This window comes from Chiloscyllium plagiosum, unplaced genomic scaffold (genome assembly GCF_037043375.1).
Source record: "Chiloscyllium plagiosum isolate Xiang-an unplaced genomic scaffold, Cpla_swu_hap1 HiC_scaffold_28, whole genome shotgun sequence".
Taxonomy (NCBI): Eukaryota; Metazoa; Chordata; class Chondrichthyes; order Orectolobiformes; family Hemiscylliidae; genus Chiloscyllium; species Chiloscyllium plagiosum.
In genome coordinates this window covers 4,434,638-4,452,361 of record NW_028270166.1, presented here as the reverse complement: position 1 = coordinate 4,452,361, position 17,724 = coordinate 4,434,638, and the positions used below count along the sequence as shown (strand labels likewise).

The 17,724-nt window shown below is 46.7% G+C and overlaps 1 protein-coding gene across 3 annotated transcripts in view; it reads left to right on the top strand.

Annotated features, from left to right (window-relative positions):
* ano8b (anoctamin 8b) overlaps positions 1-17,724 on the top strand; it is a 129,287-nt gene that overhangs the window by 70,399 nt on the left and 41,164 nt on the right. For all 3 annotated transcript variants that reach the window (XM_043721503.2, XM_043721500.2, XM_043721501.2), the window contains exons 3-9: positions 9,572-9,704; positions 10,195-10,333; positions 11,543-11,639; positions 12,341-12,457; positions 12,950-13,077; positions 13,490-13,651; positions 16,468-16,620. In XM_043721503.2, coding sequence (XP_043577438.2) covers positions 9,572-9,704; positions 10,195-10,333; positions 11,543-11,639; positions 12,341-12,457; positions 12,950-13,077; positions 13,490-13,651; positions 16,468-16,620 — 929 coding nt within the window. The remainder of the gene's footprint in view (positions 1-9,571; positions 9,705-10,194; positions 10,334-11,542; positions 11,640-12,340; positions 12,458-12,949; positions 13,078-13,489; positions 13,652-16,467; positions 16,621-17,724) is intronic.

The window sequence follows — 17,724 nt, the reverse complement described above, 5'->3', positions numbered from 1 at the left end:
CCTAATGATAAATGATCTAATTAAAGGTAGTCATAGAGATGTACAGCACAAAAAACTGACCCAAAGTCCAACTCATCCTTGCTGACTGGATATCCTAAATTAATGTAGTCCCATATACCGGCATTTGGCTCATATCTCTCTCAACCCTTCCTATTCATGTATCCATCTAAATGCGTTTAAAATATTGTCATCAGAACCAGACTCCACGACTTCCTCTGGCAGCTCATTCCCCCAATACATGCGCTATGCTCAGTGTGAGAAAGTTGCCTCTTGGATCCCTTTTAAATCTTTCTCCTCTCCCCTTAAACCTATGCCCTCTAGCCTGGATTCCCCTACCCGAGGAAAAAGACCTTGTCTATTCCTATCCATACCCCTCATGATTTTATAAACCTCTGTAAGTCCCCCCTCAGCCTCCGATGCTCCAGGGAAAGTAGCCCTAGCCTATTCAGCCTCTCCCTATAGCTCAAACCCTCCAACCCTGCAACGTGCTTGTAAATCTTTTCTGAACCCTTGCAAGTTTAACAACATCTTTCCTATAGCAGGGAGTCAAGAATTGAATGCAGTATTGCAAAAATGGCCTAACCAATGTCCTGTACAGCTGCAACATGACATCCCAACTTGTAGATGCAATAAACTGATCATTGACAGCAAGTGTACCAAACGCCTTTTTCACCACCCTATCTACATGCGACTCCACTTTCACGGAGCTATGAACCTGCATGCCAAGAAAATGGTGACCAATGCGTAATATGGTCTATCAGTTTCACTGCCAGTGTGATGCTCAGTATTTTACATATACATCCCAAAGATTAGCAGATCACATCAAACAACATGCCTTTTCAGCTGACTGGAAGCAAGGTACTGATTCTACCCAACCACCCCGAGCTTGCAAAGTGCAAAACACAGCATCCAACGTTACGTATGATCGGACAGCATTTGCTAAGCAATCCAGAATGCACTAATCATTGTGCTGACAACTAGTTTAAGATTGTCAGTCAGGCTCACAGTGTGATATATACTTGCATGTAGTGGAAGCTGCATATATTAATAAACAGGTCCTTACTCTTTGTCAACAGAAAGAAAATGAACACACATATTATGCCTGGTTCAATATAGGCAACAGCCATTCTCTGGTTCATTCCTCATGACAATGCGTGATTAATTAGAGTCAATCTGCCTGTGTTATATTTAAGCAAAACTTTACACTTAACTGTCAGTCATCATCTAACTGGTGCATCTTACAAAGCAACATGTTTATCAATCAGAGTTCACTTCTACCCAATCAGCACTGTCCTGTCACAGAGTATAAATGTTGATTGCTCTTTACATTGGTACTGGGTAATGTTGTAGAACAGAAGGACGTAGGGGTGCAGGTACACAATACTAGAACAGAGAGCCAAAGGGGTGCAGGAACATAATGTGAGAACAGAGGGACGTAGGAGGGCAGGTACATAATACTAGAGCAGAGGGACGTAGGGGTGCAGGTACATAATACTAGAGCAGAGGGACGTAGGGATGCGGGTACATAATACTAGAGTAGAGGGACATAGGGGTACAGGTACATAATACTAGAGCAGAGGGACGTAGGGGTGCAGGTACATAATACTAGAACAGAGGGACGTAGGGGTGCAGGTAGATAATACTAGAGCAGAGGGATGTATGGGTGCAGGTAGATAATACTAGAGCAGAGGGACGTAGGGGTGCAGGTACGTAATGCTAGAACAGAGGGTCTTAGGGGTGCAGGTACATAATACTAGAGCAGAGGGACGTAGGGGTGCAGGTACATAATGCTAGAACAGAGCGACGTAGGGGTGCAGGTAGATAATGCTAGAACAGAGAGATGTAGGGGTGCAGGTACATAATATTAGAGCAGAGGGACGTAGGGGTGCAGGTAAATAATGCTAGAACAGACGGACATAGTGATGCAGGTACATAATACTAGAGCAGAGGGACGTAGGGGTGCAGGCACATAATACTAGAGCAGAGGGACGTAGGGGTGCAGGTACATAATACTAGAGCAGACGGACATAGTGATGCAGGTACATAATACTAGAGCAGAGGGACATGGGGTGCAGGTACATAATATTAGAGCAGAGGGACATAGGGGTGCAGGTACATAATATTAGAGCAGAGGGACATAGGGGTGAAGGTACATAATACTAGAGCAGAGGGACGTAGGGGTGCAGGTACATAATATTAGAGCAGAGGGACGTAGGGGTGCAGGCACATAACACTAGAGCAGAGGGACGTAGGGGTGAAGGTACATAATACTAGAGCAGAGGGACATGGGGGTGCAGGTACATAATATTGGAGCAGAGGGACGTAGGGGTGCGGGTACATAATACTAGAACAGAGAGACATAAGGGTGCAGGCACATAATACTAGAGCAGAGGGATGTATGGGTGCAGGTACATAATACTAGAACAGAGAGATATAGGGGTGCAGGTACGTAATGCTAGAACAGAGGGTCTTAGGGGTGCAGGTACATAATATTGGAGCAGAGGGACGTAGGGGTGCGGGTACATAATACTAGAACAGAGAGACATAAGGGTGCAGGTACATAATACTAGAGCAGAGGGACGTAGGGGTGCAGGCACATAATACTAGAGCAGAGGGACATGGGGTGCAGGTACATAATACTAGAGCAGAGGGACGTAGCGGTGCAGGTACATAATACTAGAACAGAGGGACGTAGGGGTGCAGGTACGTAATACTAGAGCAGAGGGACGTAGCGGTGCAGGTACATAATACTAGATCAGAGGGACGTAGGGGTGCAGGTACGTAATACTAGAGCAGAGGGACGTAGCGGTGCAGGTACATAATACTAGATCAGAGGGACGTAGCGGTGCAGGTACATAATACTAGATCAGAGGGACGTAGGGGTGCAGGTACGTAATACTAGAGCAGAGAGACGTAGGGGTGCAGGTACATAATACTAGAGCAGAGGGCCATGGGGTGCAGGTACATAATACTAGAGCAGAGGGACATAGGGGTGCAGGCACATAATACTAGAGCAGAGGGACATAGGGGTACAGGTATATAATGCTAGAACAGAGAGACGTAGGGGTGCAGGTACATAATGCTAGAACAGAGCGACATGGGGTGGAGGTACATAATAGTAGAACAGAGGGACATAGGGATGCAGGTACTTAATTCTAGAACAGAGAGATGTAGGGGTGCATAATATTAGAGCAGAGGGTCTTAGGGGTGCAGGTACATAATACTAGAGCAGAGGGACATACGGGTGCAGGTACATAATACTAGAGCAGAGGGACATAGAGATGCAGGTACTTAATTCTAGAACAGAGAGATGTAGGGGTGCATAATATTAGAGCAGAGGGTCTTAGGGGTGCAGGTACATAATACTAGAGCAGAGGGACGTAGGGGTGCAGGTACATAATACTAGAGCAGAGGGACGTGAGGTGCAGGTACATAATACTAGAGCAGAGGGACGTAGGGATGCAGGTATATAATGCTAGAGCAGAGGGACGTGAGGTGCAGGTACATAATAGTAGAACAGAGGGACGAAGAGGTGCAGGTACATGATACTAGAGCAGAGGGACATGGGGTGCAGTTACATAATATTAGAGCAGAGGGACGTAGGGGTGCAGTTACATAATATTAGAGCAGAGGTACGTAGGGGTGCAGGTACATAATATTAGAGCAGAGGTACGTAGGGGTGCAGGTACATAATATTAGAGCAGAGGGACATAGGGGTGCAGGTGCATAATACTAGAGCAGAGGGACATGGGGTGCAGGTGCATAATATTAGAGCAGAGGGACATAGGGGTGAAGGTACATAACACTAGAGCAGAGGGACATGGGGTGCAGGTGCATAATACTAGAGCAGAGGGACAAGGGGTGCAGGTGCATAACACTAGAGCAGAGGGACATGGGGTGCAGGTGCATAATATTAGAGCAGAGGGACATAGGGGTGAAGGTACATAATACTAAAGCAGAGAGACATAGTGATGCAGGTACATAATGCTAGAGCAGAGGGACGTAGGGGTGCAGTTACATAATATTTGAGCAGAGGGACGTAGGTGTGCAGTTACATAATTTTAGAGCAGAGGTACGTAGGGGTGAAGGTACATAACACTAGAGCAGAGGTACGTATGGGTGCAGGTACATAATATTAGAGCAGAGGGACATAGGGGTGAAGGTACATAACACTAGAGCAGAGGGACGTAGCGGTGCAGGTACATAATATTAGAGCAGAGGGACATAGGGGTGAAGGTACATAACACTAGAGCAGAGGGACAAGGGGTGCAGGTGCATAATATTAGAGCAGAGGGACATAGGGGTGAAGGTACATAATACTAGAGCAGAGGGACATGGCGTGCAGGTACATAATACTAAAGCAGAGAGACATAGTGATGCAGGTACATAATGCTAGAGCAGAGGGACATGGGGTGCAGGTACAAATACTAGAACGGAGAGACGTCGGGTTGCAGTTACATAATATTAGAGCAGAGGCACGTAGGGGTGCAGGTACATGATACTAGAGCAGAGGGACGTAGGGGTGCAGGTACATGATACTAGAGCAGAGGGACGTAGGGGTGCAGGTACATGATACTAGAGCAGAGGGACGTAGGGGTGCAGGTACATGATACTAGAGCAGAGGGACGTAGGGGTGCAGGTACATAATACTGGAGCAGAGGGACGTAGCGGTGCAGGTACATAATACTTAAAAGTTGCATTACATGTAGACAAGGTGGTTAAAACGCATTTGGCACATGCCTTAATTGCTCAGTCCTTTGTGTATAGGAGTTTGGACATTATGTTGAGGTTGTACAGGACATTGGTGAGGCATCTTCTGGAAAACTGTATCCAGTTCTGGTTGCCCAGTTGTAGCCAGGATATTATTAAACTAAACGGGTTTGGAAGAGACTTAGCAGGATGTTACCAGGTATAGAAGATTTCAGTTATAAAGAAAGACTGGATATGCTTGGACTTTTATTTCTGGGAGCGTAAGGTGTTCAGAGGCGACCTGATAGATGTTTATAAAATAATGAGAGGTATAGATAGAGTTAATGGTAGTTGTGGTTCTGTTCGCCGAGCTGGAAGTTTTTGTTGCAAACGTTTTGTCCCCTGGCTAGGCGACATCATCAGTGCTTGGGAGCCTCCTGCGAAACCCTTCTTTGATGTTTCCTCCGGTGTTTATAGTGGCCTGTCCCTGCCGCTTCCGGTTGTCAGTTTCAGCTGTCCGCTGTAGTGGTTGGTATATTGGGTCCAGGTCGATATGTTTGTTGATGGAGTTTGTGGATGAATGCCACAAATCTTCGCACAAACTTTGAAGAGTTAATGGTAGCTCCACTAACTTTCCCTAAAGAGAGGTTTCTCCTGTATTTCTAATAGAATTTGTTAGCAACTGACTGTTTCCCATTGATTGCCCTACTTCTGGTCTCCCCAGCAAGTGTAAACATTACTTTGTCCATCCAGTTGCATGTTTCCATCATTTTGAAGGCGTCCATTAGGCCATCCCAGGCCCCTGCTTTATTTTAGCTGGTTAGATTCTCTTTTTTCTGGCAACAGAAATTGTGCATTGTTTTTGTACCTTGTCCAGTGGCTGTGCATCTCTATTCCAAATCTGAACCAATACAAGAGGAGGCCACATTCTGATTTAATGCCCACTCCCCGGTGAAGTACAGGCTAATTATCCACAAATATCAGAATGGGCAAGATACTGTATTAGAAGCAGATTGAGCAGCAAAGCCTGAATGTAAGAACAAGATTAGGCCACTCAGCCCCTCTATTCCACCATTCAATGAGTGGCCCAACTCCACTTGGCCTTTTTCCCTTAATATGTTTGCTTAACAAAAAATGTTCTCTCTTAGATTAAAATTAACAACTGAAGGGTGGCCGAATAGAGAAATGATGAAATAAAATTATGAGAAGGTTTAATGAGACAGTCGTAGAGAAGATGTTTCCACTTGTTGGGAAGACAAACCTTGGGACTACAAATATCAGACAATCACAAATAAATCCTGTCTGAAATTCAGAGAAATGTCTTTATCCAGAGACTGATGATACAGTGGGACTTGGTGTGGTGGATAGTTTTTATCTATTTAAAGGAAAGCTGGATAAACACGCAAGGGAGAAAGGAATAAAAGGATGGAATGATACAGTGAGGTGGATTAAGTGGGGACAGTGTTCTTATGGGGTGTTAGGATCAGCAAAGATGATTAGGCTGAAAGGTTTGTCATATTTTTATAAATTTCATGATTTTTTAAGGGAGTGATTACAGTTTAAACTCAAAAGCTAGTTTCCAGATAGACACACAGTCTCACTGTTGCATGTACTCACTCACAGAATCACAGACACACACACAGACACAGACATACAACCATACATACACAGGCACATCAACACTTTCTCTCACATTTGGAGATTGGGAGTAGGGGTGGGGAGTGCTGTATGCCTTCAGTGACCTCATTGCTGAGATAAGTCTCAGAATGTCACTGGGCAGCTGACATGTGAGTTGCAGGATTGTAGGAGATTAGATTTCCACTACCTCTCGTCCTAATCTGTCCTGTTAAAACTGGTGTCAGAGTTCAGCTTGTCCCTCCCCTGGCTGTTTCTCCCGTTCATGCTCATCACCCGGTGACCTGAAGACTGAAATCTGATTCTCCATTGAGCCAGGATTCAGCCTCCCCTCTGTATACCAGGCCAGAGCCAGGGTTCAGTGCCCCCGCTGTATACCAGGCCAGAGCCAGGGTTCAGTGCCCCCGCTGTATACCAGGCCAGAGCCAGGGTTCAGTGCCCCCGCTGTATACCAGGCCAGAGCCAGGGTTCAGTGCCCCCGCTATATACCAGGCCAGAGCCAGGGTTCAGTGCCCCGCTGTATACCAGGCCAGAGCCAGGGTTCAGTGCCCCCGCTGTATACCAGGCCAGAGCCAGAGTTCAGTGCCCCCGCTGTATACCAGGCCAGAGCTAGTGTTCAATGCCCCCGCTGTATACCAGGCCAGAGCCAGGGTTCAGTGCCCCCGCTGTATACCAGGCCAGAGCCAGGGTTCAGTGCCCCCGCTGTATACCAGGCCAGAGCCAGGGTTCAGTGCCCCCGCTGTATACCAGGCCAGAGCTAGAGTTCAGTGCCCCCGCTGTATACCAGGCCAGAGCTAGGGCTCAATGCCCCCGCTGTATACCAGGCCAGAGCGAGTTGGGAGCTGAGGGGCTGAGGAACGGGACAGTGGCTAATTGATCCATCCACTGGAGCAGTAACAAATTTCATTTTGATATTTGGGAAAGCAGCTACTGAGGTGAGGGACAGTCACATCACAAGAACAGGTCACATTCAAAAAGCATATGCACATCTGCTGCAAATAAAAACTGAAGGAAATGCGGAATCTGAAAATCAGAAATCAAAACAGAAATTGCTAGAAAGTCTCAGCGGGTCTGACAGCAGCTATGGAGAGAAATCAGAATTAATGCTTTGGGTCAAATGACTCTTCCTTTATGTAGCGCCCTCCATGATCTCAGTACATCCCTTAGGATTTCACAGCCACTGTTGTAATGTTGCAAATTTGACAGCCATGTTATGCACAGCAAGATCCCAAAAAAACAACAGTAAGACAGTGCCAAATAATCTGCTTTTTAACAAGATTAACAGGGGAGATAAGGCCCTGAACATTAGGAGAATGCCCGATTTTACAGAATCATTTCAATACACCCTGAAATACCTGGGAACACCACCACCTGCAAGCTCCCCTCCATGCTTTATGGATGAGTTTGCAGAGTACTTGGTTTTACACACAGAGTCTTACGTTTTCTTAGTCGGGGGATTGAGTTCTGGAGCCATGATGTCATGCTGCAACTGTACAATCCGCTAGTGCGGCCACACTTGGAATATTGTGTACAGTTCTGGTCGCACCATTACAGGAAAGATGTGGAAGCATTGGAAAAGGGGCAGAGGAGATTTACCAGGATGTTGCCTGGTCTGGAGTGAAGGTCTTATGAGGAAAGGCTGAGGGACTTGGTCTGTAACCATTGAAGAGAAGAAGGCTAAGAGGGGATTTAATAGAGACATACAAGATGATCAGAGGATTAGATAGGGTGGACAGTGAGAGTCTTTTTTCCTAGGATGGTGATGTCAGATTGTATGAGGGGGCATAGCTGCAAATTGAGGGGTGATAGATTTAAGACAGATGTCGGAGGCAGGCTCTTTACTCAAAGAGGGGTAAGGCCATGGTAAGGGCCTGCCGGCCAACATAGTTAACTCAGCCACATTAGGGGCATTTAAACAGTCCTTGGATAAGCACATGGATGATGTTGGGATAGTGTAGGGGGACCACATTTGAAATATTGTGAGCAAGTTTGAGTCCCATATCTAAGGAAGGATGTGCTGGTGTTGAGGGGGTCCTGAGGAGGTTTACAAGAATGATCGCAGGGATAAAGAGTGGTTGAGGACTCCGTGGCTATACTCAATGGAGTTTAGAAGGATGAGGGGGCTCTTGCTAAGAGGCCTGGATAGAGTGAATGTGGAGAAGTTGTTTCCATGAGTAGGAGAGACTTGGACCCAAGGGCACAGCCTCAGAGTGAAGGGGTGACCCTTTCGAACTGAGATGAGGAGGAATTTCTTTAGCCAGAGGATGGGGAATCTGTGGAGCTATTGCCGTAAAAGGCTGTGGAGACCAAGTCACTGTCTTTAAGTCAGATAGATAGGTTCTTGATTAGTAAGGGGATCTATATTTACAGGGAGAAGGTGGAAAATTGTATCATACAACATGGTAACAAACCCTTCAGCTCAACGTGTCCATGCCAACCAGGTTTCCTAAACTGAATGACTCCCATTTGCCTATGTTTGGCCCATATCCCTGTAAACCTTCCCAATTCACGTACCTGTCCAAATATCTTCAAATGTTGGAACTGTACTCGCCTCTACCATTCCCTCTGGTAGCTCGTTCCGTATTCACACCACCCTCTGCATGAAAGAAAGAAACCTATCAGCCATGACTGCCTAGCAGAGCAGACCCGACGGGCTGAATGGCCTCATTCTGCTCCTAGGCTTTATGGTCTTATGGTCCAAGCTACTCACTGTCCTGATTTGGAAAAATCAGCTCCTTCAGTGTCGCTGGGTCAAAATCCCCCTCCCCCCCCCCCCTCAGCATATTGTGAATGTACTGTAGTGGTTAAAGAATGTGGGTCACCACCCCCTTCTCTGGGGCAATTAGGGACTACTCTGTGACACCTACATCCCACAAATGAACAAACAAAGAGGGCACCTGGCATGTCAGTTTAATGTCTCACCTCACCTTCGACAGTGCTACACTCCCTCAGTACAAACCTTGGGCCAATGCTGGGACTCCCTTGCTAACAGCAGTGTACTGCTGTGCATATGGACTGCAGTGATGTAAGGAGGCAGCTCGCCATCAGCACCTCCACTGTAACTAGAGAGGGGCAATAAACCCTAGTCCTGAAGAGGAGTTGCATGTTAACTCTGTTTTTCTCTCCACAGATGCTGTGTTGTGTGGTATTGTAATAATTAGCTGGTCTTGCCTGTGATGCCAGTGTTCGAGGCTGAATAAGAAATAGGCCTCGTATTAATGGGGTATTTATTTCATGTTTCCCACAGATACCACCGATGACCACACATTGCTCTGGTTACTGAACCACATCCGACTTGGGATCCCTGAGCTGATCATTCAGATTCGGCATCATAAACACACCAACGTTTATGCATTCTTCATGACAGCAACATATCAGAAGTATGTGGGAGCCAGGCTGTGCGGGGATTTGTTTTGGGTGAGATGGGGCCTATATTGGTTCAGGAGTGCTGGGGAGATCCTCCTTTTCTCTTTATGCATTCACAGGATCAGGGCATCACTGGCCAGGCCAGCATTTATTAGCCGTCCCTAATTGCTCAGAGGGAGTTGAGAGTCAACCACATTGCTGTGGGTCTGGAGTCACATGTAGGCCAGACCAGGTAAGGGTGGCAGTTTCCTTCCCTAAAGGAACATTAGTGAACCAGATGGGTTTTTTTTCCCTGATATCTGCCGTAGCAGGATTCAAGCCAGGGTCCCCAGAATATTCGCTGAGCTTCTGGGTTAACAGTCGAGCAGTAATGCCTCACCACTTCTGGCTGGAGTGAGTCTGGGATGGGGTGATGATTTAAGGGCAGTGCATGTACACAGTCGGCCTTACTGCAGTTAGATGTTTGACTGTCTGTTTTCTCTCTCTCTCGATTTCTCTGAGCAGTTTACTTCGAGGGGCTGAGGAAACGGGATTGAGGAAGCCAGTGAAGGAGGAGTTTGGGGGAGGATCGAGGGCTTTTTCCTGTGATGAGGATTACATCTATGAAAACATTGAGAATGAAATCTATTTCTTCACTTCTCAGGTGAGTCTGGAGGGATTTTCACTGACAGTCCTATTGTTTGAGGGAATTTCAGCACAGAGCCTGGCTCCTGGTGCAGGGCTAATGGAACACTGCATTTTCTGAGGTGCTCTCCCCCAGCTGAGATGTTTAAACACCGCTCCCCCACCCCCAACAACATCCCTCACTTTCCCTCTCTGGCGGATGTAAAAGATCTCATAACCACTCTTTTGAAGACGTCCCCAGTATCCTGACCAATATTTATCCGTCAATCAGCTTCACTGAAAAATGTTATCTGGTCAGTCATGACATTGATGTTTGTGGGATCTTACTGTGTACAAATTTCCTTAACCACACGGCAATTTCGGTTCAAAAATTCTTTTTTCCCTGCCTCTGATCGATTCTTTTCCACCACTGTATCATTATGTCTCTCACACATCAGCCCATCTCTGATTTACGAACCAGTCCTTATCTATAAAATGTGACTTGAATGGACCCTTTCCCTTTGTTCCTTCTTCATGTTTTATGCCCCCATCAATTACTGAGCACGGTACATACCCCAGACAGTGAGGATAGAGCAACACAGTGATAGCCACTATCACTTCTTCTGCAGCCTTTCCTGCGAGAGCGAAACAGGCAGCAAGACAGAAGACAGAACAAAATAGTGGGACAGGCAGAGTGTGTGAGAGAGAGATTGAGCAAGACAGAAGAGACAAATGAATGGACAGAAAGCATGGGTGATAGAGATGGAGACCGAGAATGTGACAGAAGGCAAAACAGACAGAGAGACACAGGGTGAAAGACAGACAGAACAGCAGAGAGTGAGGGAGAGAGAGAGACTGGCAGACAAAGAGAGAGAGAAAAACAGACAGACAGAAAGTGACAGGGAGAGAGAGAGACAGTTGTACAACAAACAGAAATTACAATTTAGTTTTGAAATTATTGTGTTACAATCAATAATGACTCAGGGATTTGCTAATGAAAACGAAAACTCAATTAACCAGTGAGGGAGAAAGGATTCGAGGGAGATGTTGAGACAGTGCGATGAAGAGGGTTGGGAAGAGGATGGTGTGCAGGATAAGCACCAGTAGGGTACCGTTGGGCCGAATGGCCTGATTCTATGCTGTAAATGTCACTGTAATTGGATGTGGATATGCTGAATTCTCTCATGCCTTGATGGGGAGGGTTTGGTTTGAATCAAAATGAAATGATGATCTGTGTCTTCCTCCTCAGGAGCGGCAGAGTATTATCAGATACTGGCTCGAGAACCTGCGAGCAAAGCAGGGGGAAAGTCTCCACAACATCCACTTCCTGGAGGGACAGCCAATCAGTAAGTGACGTAACGCTCAGGTGGGGTCGTAGAAATTCTATTTGCAAGTGGCACATGACCAATTGCTGTCACTGAGCCTGGAGCTCATCACCCTTACAATACCCTCCAGACCAACTCTGAGCGTTCTTTATGACCCAATGTGGGCTGGGGGTTAGGGTGGTCTCCCTGTAGTCTGTCAATCTGGGATCTTCTCTATCTGTAAATCCTGGCTCATACGTTCCTTGTAAATATTGGTCTCTGTGCCAATAGTGATAGCACTGTCAATGGAAGGTACTCCATTCAGCCCCTTGAGCCTGCCCCCCATTCATTTATGATCATTGCTGATCTGGTTTGAAACTCCACTCTACTCTCCTGTCCACACCACCCACTCAGCACCCCCATCAACCCCCTCCACACCCCACCCCAAAAGCAAATCAAAACTCTGTCTAATTCCACCTTGAATCTATTCAAAGAGCCAGCCTCAGCTGTCTGGGGAAGAGAATTCCAAATCACAGAGATTCGTACCATCATGTCTGTCCCAGCTCTCTGAGTGAGTGTTGTGAGCCATTCTCCTGCTGTTGTATCTCTCTAAATCATCATCCAATACTGTCCATATGTCACAATCGAACTGATCTGCACGAGAACATTGGAGGATGGGAGAAAGAGGAATAGGAATTCCTATTGAGCTAGACAGATACTCACCCAGCCTGTGTTCTGTCTAGTTGCAGAGCTCCTGACTCGGGGAATTATTCAGCAAGTCTTGCCAATCCATGAGCAGCGCATCCTTAACCGACTGGTGAAATCGTGGGTTCAGGCCGTGTGTGAGTCACAGCCAGTAGGTGTGTACCTGGACTGCCGTTCACTAAAACATTGTACGTTGTAAATGAAAGATTATCCGACATTTCAGAAACATGACAGAATGTTAAGGTGGGCAATTCACAAACTGATCGCTAAATCTTGATTTATTTAAGTTTTTCAGTTTTGTCAAACTTGGTGTATTCTGTGACATGGGGCCTCCTGTACCATGAGTTCTGCACCGTGAGGCCTCCTGCACAGTGGGGATACCTGCACAATGGGGGCCTTCTCCACCATGGGGCCTCCTGTACCATGAGTTCTGCACCGTGAGGCCTCCTGCACAGTGGGGATACCTGCACAATGGGGGCCTTCTCCACCATGGGACCTCCTGTGCGGTGGAGCTCCCTGCACTGTGAGACCTCCTGCATGGTGGGGCCTTCTCCATAATGGATCTCTGCTGCCCACCAAGGCCTTCACTTTACCAATTTCTCTACTCAATAAGCTGATGGGTCTGTCTTCTCTCTTTTCTGTTGCAGACGAGATCTGTGAATATTTTGGTGTTAAAATTGCAATGTATTTCTCCTGGCTCGGATACTACACGTGGTGCATGATATACCCAGCTGTCCTTGGCTTTGGACTCTGGACATTTACGGAGTCGGACCAGGTAAAGTTTACAGTGGATGCTTTGACAAATCTACAGAGAGGCCTGAAATCACTCCTCAATCTCCATTGTTATAAGTATATGATGCCAAAATATTCTCCTTTGTACCTGTATCTTTGACCCTGTCCTTTGGATGTGAGACTGAACCAAGACCTCACCTGCCCTCTTTAGGTGATGCTAAAGATTCTGGGGCACTATTTCAAAGGAGGATTGGAATGTTCTCCTCAATATTTAATCTTCAACCATTGGTTGACAACGTCACGTTGCTTTATGTGAGTTTCTGCTGTGTGCCACGTTTCCTGCATTCCGACAGGTGACTGCACTGCAAAAGCCCTTCATCAGCAATAAGGCCCTCTAGGGTGTCCTGAGGTCATGAAAGGTGCTATATAAATGCAAGTCTTTCTTTCCTTAACAGACCAGCCGTGATGTGATCTGTGTGGCTTTTGCCCTGTTTAATGTTGTGTGGACCACCTTGTTTCTGGAAGGTTGGAAGCGCCAGAGTGCGGAGCTCGCCTACAGATGGGGAACACTCGACCGGCCAGCAGAGCTTATTGAGGAGCCCAGGACCCAGTTCAGGGTGAGAATGACTCACATATTTCGAATATCTTTACGCACATGGTTTACACACAGTAACATCCATAATGTAATCTGAACAGGAAATCACGCTTCTTACTGACAGAGAATGTAAAGGTTTAGTAACAGGCCATTCAACCCAAACAGGCCCTGAGCAATGTGGGCTATGGAGAGAAATTCAGGAAAATAGGGTGAGCTGACAAACAAGATCCTTTTTGACTTCAAGACCAAAGAGTCACGTTTTCCAACTAAGTCTGAAACATCGAGACCAGATTCTTGTTATTCCACATTCACACATCATTGGGACTGTCATGTTAAACTGTTCAAGGGGAGCACTGGGGCTGGTGTCGGAGAGCTGGGGCTGGTGTCGGAGAGCTGGGGCTGGTGTCGGAGAGCTGGGGCTGGAGTCGGAGAGCTGGGGCTGGAGTCGGAGAGCTGGGGCTGATGTCGGAGAGCTGGGGCTGGTGTCGGAGAGCTGGGGCTGGAGTCGGAGAGCTGGGGCTGGAGTCGGAGAGCTGGGGCTGGTGTCGGAGAGCTGGGGCTGGTGTCGGAGAGCTGGGGCTGGTGTCGGAGAGCTGGGGCTGGAGTCGGAGAGCTGGGGCTGGAGTCGGAGAGCTGGGGCTGGAGTCGGAGAGCTGGGGCTGGAGTCGGAGAGCTGGGGCTGGAGTCGGAGAGCTGGGGCTGGAGTCGGAGAGCTGGGGCTGGTGTCGGAGCGCTGGGGCTGGTGTCGGAGCGCTGGGGCTGGAGTCAGAATGCTGGGCCTGGAATTGGAATGCTGGGATGCAGAAGGGGTTACAAGAGTCAAAGTGCATGTCCTAGCTACCCCCAGAGTGTCCTGATAGGAGGAGCCTGTATGTGATTCCTGTTGTGGTTCGGGTGCCAATGGCACCACTGTGCCTCCTTGGTGGATGGGACACCTGGGTTGAGGGTAAGGTCCCCTCAGAAATAGGATGGATTGCAGGTTTGTGGGCATACCCTGCAGACTCTGAGCCTGCTGGACCTGGTTCTCCATGGCAGCTGCCAACCTGTGCGTGGGAGGCAGCCAGATGATCACATGCCTGAAGCAGCAGGTGCCCCACTGCATTGCTGCAGGCCCGCACCCTGTGACTCAGTTTGCCCACTGCCCTCATCAAACCCTGCTGCCCCTGTCCCTGCTAGTGCATGGTAAGGGCATTGCTGATTGTCAAACACCAGAGGCTTCTCTTGTGTCTGGGTCAGAGCAGGTGCTCGGTCTCTTGGAGAGCTCCAAGTGCCAGCGGACTGGGTCACATCTCCCTTGGCTAGCTGCAGGGATGGGCCAGTGAAGTGCCACCAACCACGCTCCCGACTCTGATCCAGCTAACGTAACCACCTGAGGGGTCAGTACCTGAGCTGATGGATGGTGCAGGAAACAGCCTTTCTAGTCTCTGTGCTCTGTCTGAGGTGGAGGAGGAGAGGTCATGCTAAACCGCCCCCATGACTACAGAGATCACGGTCTTCCCACTCACTCCTGCAGGAGACAAAAGAGGGAAAATATCATGACTGACGGCTAAAAGTTGTGGAATGAGAATAAGATGCCCAGAGTGAACATGGCCCTGGTGACAAGGGTTCTGAGATATCCTGTCAATGGAAAATACTTCCAGCTCTAGTGAGTGAGAGAATCAGACTAGCATTAGATGAGAAGGTGCCTGGGTGTGGTATATAATTAATGAGGGGAGTTTGGGATGAATGTGTCAGAAAATTCTTTCAATCCAGTAGAAAGAACCTATAATTTGTCAAAGAAACTGACTTTTAATCAATTTCTGTTGAGATTCAGCCCAAATATTCATCTCTTTTCCCAGCAATATTCTTTCCAGATACTCAATCTCAGTAAAGCATAACTCCTATTTAACTTTCCCATTTCTGATTTAATCGAATCTTTCCAGTTCTGATTGTCTCTGGATTTTGTTTTCCGTTCTGACAGTCGGGAAACTTTTGTAAACTTTCACAACTTGGAGATTTCATTAAACTCCCACAGCCTGAGGATTTCTCACAAACCAGCAAGGTGCCCTTCTGCTGGGATGAAATCTGATACTTCCCTGAACTGAAACATGATTTTTTTCTCAACCTATTAGTTGACTATTTGTTGCAAACACTTCATTAATTAACAACCCTGGTATCTAATGAAGTCATTTAACTTAAATCACATGCTTTCTTGGGAATGATGTCCTTGGTTTACTGTTACAAATGACCTTCTAATCTCTTTAGTGAAAAAGTTATCTTCAGAAAACTAAAATGAAAAATCTATTTTGCTATTTTAAAACCAAATTCCCAACTTATATTATAAACCCGTATCTCACGATTTTCTGTTTGATATTTTAATGATTTGATTTGATTTATTACTGTCACGTGTACCAAAGTAAAACGAAAAGTGTTGTCTAATGCACTTTACAGGCAAATTGGACAATACAAATACACCAAGGTAACAGGACAGAGTGCAGGATACAATGTTACAGCCACAGAGAAGATACAGAGAGAGAGATCAGCATTAACATCAAAAAGGTCCATGCAAAGCCTGATAACAGCACGGAAGAAGCTGTTCTTCATACATATATACAAATGGCTATATCTTCTGCCTGACAGTAGAGGATGGAAGAGAGTGTGACTGGTGTTGGAGGGTCTTTGATTATGTAGGTTGCTTCCAATGCGTTGGGAAGTATAGATGAAGTCAATGGATGGAGGGCTGGATTGCGTTATGGACCAGGCTGTGTTCACAACTCTCTGCTGTTTCTCACAGTCTTTGGTAGAGCAGTTGCCATTTTAATACTTTCCATCTCTCTCTCTGTCCCCCATCCCTGGCAGGGTGTCAAGTGTGTCAGTCCAGTTACAGGTTGCGAGGACTTCTATTATCCACCTTGGAAACGGAGGTTGTTCCAGTACTTTGTCAGTCTTCCCGTCTGTCTCTTCTGTCTCTGCGTGGTCTTCTTGACCATGTTAATCTGTTTTGAACTGCAGGTTAGTACCAGCCTCCTGTCTCACAGATGACCCATTTGTGAAACCTTGTACAACGTGATTAAAGGATGATTGTAATTCTTCTTGTGAGGATACAGCAGCTGTTTTGTAATCATGAAATGGGAAGCCTTGTGTGCCATAATTTGAGTCCAGATTCCCAAGGATGTTCCACAATTTAATAGAGAAAAATATTCATTCGAGATCTAGCTCTGCAAATACTAAACACATTGACTTCGAGAATTGTAGCCCAACTACATTTCATTGCAAGTCTAATGCAATCTAAGAACATTAATCGATAAAATCAGTTCTCTTTTACTGCTATCAAAAAATAATCCCAGTGGGTCCAAACCCTTTTCCAATTACTCCTGCTGTACATAATCCCAAATAGCCCAACTCCCTTCCCATTCTCACCCTCTGTACATAATTACAATGGACCCAAGCCCCTTCCCATTCTCTCCCTCTGTACATTGTCACAATGGACCCAAGCCCCTTCCCATTCTCTCCCTCTGTACATTGTCACAATGGACCCAAGCCCCTTCCCATTCTCTCCCTCTGTACATTGTCACAATGGACCCAAGCCCCTTCCCATTCTCTCCCTCTGTACATTGTCACAATAGACCCAAGCCCCTTCCCATTCTCTCCCTGTGTACATTGTCACAATGGACCCAAGCCCCTTCCCATTCTCTCCCTCTGTACATTGTCACAATGGACCCAAGCCCCTTCCCATTCTCTCCCTCTGTATATTGTCACAATGGACCCAAGCCCCTTCCCATTCTCTCCCTCTGTACATTGTCACAATGGACCCAAGCCCCTTCCCATTCTCTCCCTCTGTATATTGTCACAAAGGACCCAAGCCCCTTCCCATTCTCTCCCTCTGTACATTGTCACAATGGACCCAAGCCCCTTCCCATTCTTTTCCGATGTGCAATCGCAACGATCAATAAGTTGCCAAACCCGGTTAATTATAATTCATACAAGGTGATAGTTCATGTAATAAAATGTTTTCTTTATGTTCCATTATGTTGCATTGATGAACTTTGAACTCACATAGTCAAGGTACAGGAATGCTTAATGGGATGAGAAAGTTATTGGGATCAGGCACAAACC